A 5,545-nucleotide genomic window follows, 5' to 3' on the forward strand; every position below is an offset into this window, starting at 1 on the left:
CACGTGCTTGTATGCTCTAAAATTGTGGCTTATCATTATAAATTTTAATAAATTTTGAAGTTTGACCCATCACATCACAAAAGCAACTTTTGACATAAATTTTGACTATAATATATTTTCAATCTTTGATGAATTTTTAAAATTAAACTACTTGCCATACGTGCGTAAAATTTTAGTATGTTGTTCAGGACCATGATATCCATCAGCATAAAAAGTTTCATCAAAAAAATTTTGTTCAACTGTTAATTACGAAAAAACGGCTCGGCGGATCTTTGTCCAAAACTAATCAGGACGAATCCCAAAAAATATCTTTCAAAGGGACCCTAAAATAGTTTTTAAATTTTTAAAATTGATTCAGTATTTTTGGCTAAAACGTGGATGAAAATTTTTTTACTTTTCTGCTAATTACAAAAAACGACTTTGGCGATCTTATCAAAAATCTAACCGATGCGAGTGCTTATCAAGTTTCATCGAATGACTTTTAAATTTTTGAAATCCGTTTAGGCGTTTCAGAGAAATCGTCGATTAAAGGTCTAATTGTGAAAAATGCCAAGAAAACGCGACTATTTTTTTCAAACTTTGATGAATTTTCAAAGTTAAAGGACTTGTCTTGTTAATTACAAGAACTTGTGCCAGTGAATCTTTACCAAAAACTAATCAGGTCGATTCCCAACCAATATTTCAATTTCAAACGGTTTTCGAATTTTTAAAATCGATTGAGAATTGCGGGCTAAACCGTCGACGAATTTTTTTCCGCTTTTCTACAATTTACAAAGAAACGGCACGGCCGATCGTTGCTCAAAGCTGGTAAACGCTAGTCCCCATCGAGATGCATCGAATGGCTTTTAAATTTTTGAAATCGGTCCAGCCGTTTTTAAGAAAACGTTGATTTACGGTGAAAAATTTGTTCACACACACACACAAACATACTTTTTCCAAATTTGGTCTCATTCGATTCAGAATGGCTTGAAACGTCGAGAAAACATAAAATTAGCAATTCGAATTTTCTGATGAAAACATAAACTTCTCTTTCGGGAAGTTAATAAACATTATTTCACCAGGAATTGCCTTTTATAAAATAAGTTCTCCAATATTTAATTACAACTTTCAAATTTTGAATAGTTGTTTTGTGTCGCTGCGGTTGGTATCACCCATTCAGGTTGTATATTTTGACTGAACTGACTTTTGCAAATGGTGCAAGTGATTTATGTATAAGTGTAGAAATTTGATTTGTTAATAAATGTTCATTACAAATTGTTTGGCAGTTAGTTTAAAGTAATTGAAATTAGTTTTTACGTAATATGAGATCGAGCAAATGGCTACACAAGCACATGAGGCTAATAGCCCACATCAAAATTTTGTAGAAGAAATAAATTACAATGAGATTGAAAGACTGAAGGTAGAATTGGGAATGAAATGATAACAAAAACAACATTTGCTCATATTCTTAAAACCTATTTATTTATAATTAACTTCATATGTCATACATTCATCAAAATAATTTGTTATTTATACATTTGAGGTTATACAATCTAGAATTAATGATAAATCACTGTATTCAACAATGTATCTGTATCCACAAAATTGATTTTTTTTTATTACACAGATTGTAGGCAAAGGATCCTTTGGTGTTGTTTGGAAAGCAAAATGGAAAGGAATATATGTAGCTGTCAAGGATATAGAATCAGAAGCAGAAAGGAAAGCCTTTTCTGTTGAGGTTGTTTACAGTCGCACAATTATTATTTATTAAAATGATTATAAATTAATCATTCAATTTTACATTAGAAGATATCCCAATATTTATTTCCTACTAAATAGAAAGTGTTATCCCAAAATGAACAGTATGTATTGAGTTATTTGTAAATATTTATTTTAGGTAAGGCAATTGTCCAGAGTTTCACATCCAAATATTGTTAGATTATACGGGGCATGTTCACACGGACCTGCAGTATGTCTTGTAATGGAATATGCTGAAGGTGGTTCTTTATACAATGTATTACATTGCAACCCTAAACCCAAATACTCTGCGGCTCATGCTATGAGCTGGGCATTACAATGCGCTAAGGTAAAATCCATAAACTGTGATATTAATTGGCAATTCAATATTTCGATTACATTGTACGTAATTTTTTACAGGGTGTTGCATATTTACATGCAATGCAGCCAAAACCTTTAATACATAGAGATTTAAAACCTCCAAATTTATTATTAATTTCTGGAGGTAAAAAATTAAAAATATGTGATTTTGGTACAGCAGCTGATAAGTCTACTTACATGACAAACAATAAAGGCAGTGCTGCTTGGATGGCCCCTGAGGTAATTATTATATCAAAATACTATTATGTATTTAATTCCAAAGTTTCGATGAAAGAAAAAATTCAAATTGATCAATTGCGATTAAAAAAGAAGTAATATTAGTTAAAAACTAAAAAAAATCTAGTATTGCTTGTAAAATTATCATACTTCTAGGTTTTTGAAGGATCTTCATATACAGAAAAATGTGATGTTTTTAGCTGGGGTATAATTCTTTGGGAAGTAATATCTCGAAGAAAACCATTTGACAAAATTGGTGGTAATGCATTCAGTATAATGTGGGCTGTACATAAAGGTATTGTAATTAAAAATCTAGATTATACAGCAAGAAATATTTGATAATGACTTTTTTAGGTCAGAGACCGCCTTTGATAGAAAATTGTCCTGCACCTATAACAACATTGATGTGTGAATGCTGGCACCAGCAGCCATTACAACGACCATCTATGGCCGATGTGGTTGATAGGATGACAAAATTATCAGAATTTTTTCCTGGTGCAGATAAAGACCTTGAATATGATTCTGATGATTGTTCTACTGGTAACTCATTCATAAATATTCCTAATATTGATTTACATCATATATAGTGTGTGTTTGCTATAATAAATTTATAAATGCATACAATGATTAACATTTAGTAATCGTTGTATTTTATCATATATTTTCTTGAATAGTTTTTAATTATTAATTCTCATAAATATGTTCTATATGTTTGTTTTTTTATATTGATTCATATTATGTTTACAGATGCTTATGAACCAGATTTTTCAAGCAGTTATGAAGATCAAACGCAGGAATTAGAAACAAATCATAACAGTTCAATGTACAGTACAATCAATAGTAATATTAAAAACAATGATAGTGACATGAGTGAATCTAATCCAAATCAGTCATTTTGGGAACGTAACAATGTAAATGACAATGAAAGAAATATATGGGGCCATAGTGTTCATTTTGTAAAAGGAGACAATAGTGAGCATAGTGCTTCTAGATCGGCAAATGGGGTAATAAATCAATTGGAATATTCTCAAATGGAGCCACTACAATTAGATATTGATCCGGTTTGTATAAATTAGATATTAATAAAGTGAAATTATATTTATAAAAAAATTGATAATTCATTTATTTAGTAATTTAAACTAACCTTGTCTAATTCTTATATTTTTCCGTATGAATCTTTATCTCAAATTTTTCTTATATTTCTGTTTACATGGTTATATTATGTCATTTTGTAATAAATTTTGTAATTTTTATCTTTCATTTTACTATTTTCAGAACACCTGGAATTTAGATACTGAAATTGAAAATATGGAATTAAGAAAAATGGCTGGTTTTGATAAATATATGTCCATTGGTGAGTTTCTTCAATTTTTTTAAATATTTTACATATAGGGAAATACGGACAAAATGGTATGAAACAAAATGACACAGTGGCTTAATTTAAAAAGTTTTTTATGTTTCCGTGACTATACAACATGAAGAAAGCCATAATAACAATCCTATCAGATGTTGGGCGTCTTAGTCATGGCCTTGTCTCAGTAATCAGTTCAAACGTCAAACGTTTTGCGTCTTGAAAAGTTTATGTTGTGGGTGTTTTTCTCATACTGTTTTGGGATCTATTTATTGAGATTTATGATAATTTCAATTAAAACCAATTAACTTATGCGAGTTTCGATTTTTTTTTTTTCAGTAATCAGGTGTTTCATGGAATTTTGATTAATTCTTTATTTAGTTTATTTCTGTTTACTTTTGGACAAAATTACACTACATACTTATACAATGAATTTTACTAGCAATTTCACTAGCATTATGGGGCGAGGAAAAAAAATTAAAAACTGTCAAAAGCAATTGCCTTTTAACTTCTACCCCAAGCATGCCAGAAATAAGTACTAAAAACAGATCAAATGATCCCTCTATAAGCAGAAGAGACTTGCATTTATTGCAAAATCCCTCATTTTCCATTCTGAGCCAGTCGAAGATAGGTTATGATCTGTACCCTTTGCGTTTATGCTTCACAAGCTGATGTCCTAAAGAGGATAAAATGATTTATTTTTGAACTGCATTTTTGAAAATTAACATCTCAGTATGTCATAAACTATATATGCATATAGTATGGACAAAATGATTTTTGTTATAGGTTGCATTTTTTCTTAATAAATATGTCATTATAATTCTTTCTTAATTAAAATGCTATCTTACTGGTAGTTAATGAACAAAGATGAGTAAAGCCGATGAGACTGATTATAATATAATTAAATAAATAGATATAAAAAAATAAAATAAAACACAATGTCATTATGTCCGTACTTCCCCTAAATTTAACAATTGTATTGAAAATACAATAAAAGTTATTTTTCTAACATTATGTGTTTAGCTGATCGGGCAAATAAAAGATGTCAAAATCTGCTTTGAGTAGAATTCTGTTGTAATATTATTCCAATTCAACTAACGCGCAATTTACAATGAACGGCGGTTTTATATTACGTCAGTTATGCATTTATGTAGACGTTAGTACTATAAAGATAATGAGTCATAAATAACAATTATATAAATACGCATATCGTAATTATCAATTTTTCAAAGGACAAAGGTTGTTTTCTCGACGTTTCAAGTCATTCTTAATCATTTGATTTTAAATTGGTAAAAGTAGGCGTGCGAGTGTGTTTGTGTATGTACGTATATATGTTTTTGTGTTTGTTGTATAGTGAGCCAAAAAATTGATTTTTGTTGTCGATTTTTGAAAAACAACTGTGCCGATTTTAAAACTTTAGATGCCATTTGTCGAAACTTTATGAAATCCTGCGGTGATTAGTTTTTGGCGACAATCGCCGAGCTATTTTCTTGCAATTAGAAGATAAATGCAAATTTTTTTGTTCATGTTTTAGCAAAAAAATCCCGAACCGGTTTTATCTAATCAAAAACTTTTCAAAAATATTAGCTGAGAATCGCTCTAGTTAGTTTTTGGTAAAGATCGGTCGTGCTGTTTGTTATGAACCTTACCGAAAAAAAGTTTTAATGAAACTTTTTATTAAGATATGGTTCATGGTCTTTAAGAACATTCTAAAATATTATGGGTTTACAAAAAGTGATCTAATTATAAAAATTCATCGAAGTTTGGAATAATGTGCCGTTTGAGTGAAAAATGTCAGTTTTTACTGATCATGTCGATTTCATACAAATCGCAAAGTTTTCACAAAATATTACTTACACTTGAGTTTAATCCCTTAACTTG

At 29.7% G+C, this 5,545-nt stretch overlaps 1 protein-coding gene across 1 annotated transcript; it reads left to right on the top strand.

Moving 5' to 3' along the window:
* Positions 1 to 1,193: 1,193 nt before the first annotated feature.
* Positions 1,194 to 4,132, top strand: LOC113367348 (mitogen-activated protein kinase kinase kinase 7-like). The gene is made up of 9 exons (XM_026608963.1): positions 1,194 to 1,399; positions 1,607 to 1,717; positions 1,877 to 2,065; positions 2,137 to 2,316; positions 2,470 to 2,608; positions 2,668 to 2,853; positions 3,061 to 3,374; positions 3,589 to 3,667; positions 4,004 to 4,132. The coding sequence occupies exons 1-9, from the start codon at positions 1,316 to 1,318 to the stop codon at positions 4,027 to 4,029; spliced, it is 1,308 nt and encodes a 435-aa protein (XP_026464748.1). The 5' UTR covers positions 1,194 to 1,315; the 3' UTR covers positions 4,030 to 4,132.
* The last annotated feature ends 1,413 nt before the right edge of the window (positions 4,133 to 5,545 follow it).

The sequence above is a fragment of the Ctenocephalides felis genome, unplaced genomic scaffold, assembly GCF_003426905.1.
Source record: "Ctenocephalides felis isolate EL2017-DRISC unplaced genomic scaffold, ASM342690v1 CF-g0.4_SCAFFOLD_00687, whole genome shotgun sequence".
NCBI classification, from domain to species: Eukaryota; Metazoa; Arthropoda; class Insecta; order Siphonaptera; family Pulicidae; genus Ctenocephalides; species Ctenocephalides felis.

Coding starts and splice junctions, on each gene's coding strand:
- LOC113367348 (XM_026608963.1), top strand. CDS start 1,316: ATGGCTACACAAGCACATGAGGCTAATAGCCCACATCAAAATTTTGTA. Junction 1,718..1,876: donor GGAAAGCCTTTTCTGTTGAG/GTTGTTTACAGT, acceptor TATTTATTTTAG/GTAAGGCAATTGTCCAGAGT. Junction 3,668..4,003: donor TGATAAATATATGTCCATTG/GTGAGTTTCTTC, acceptor TTTTTTTTTCAG/TAATCAGGTGTTTCATGGAA.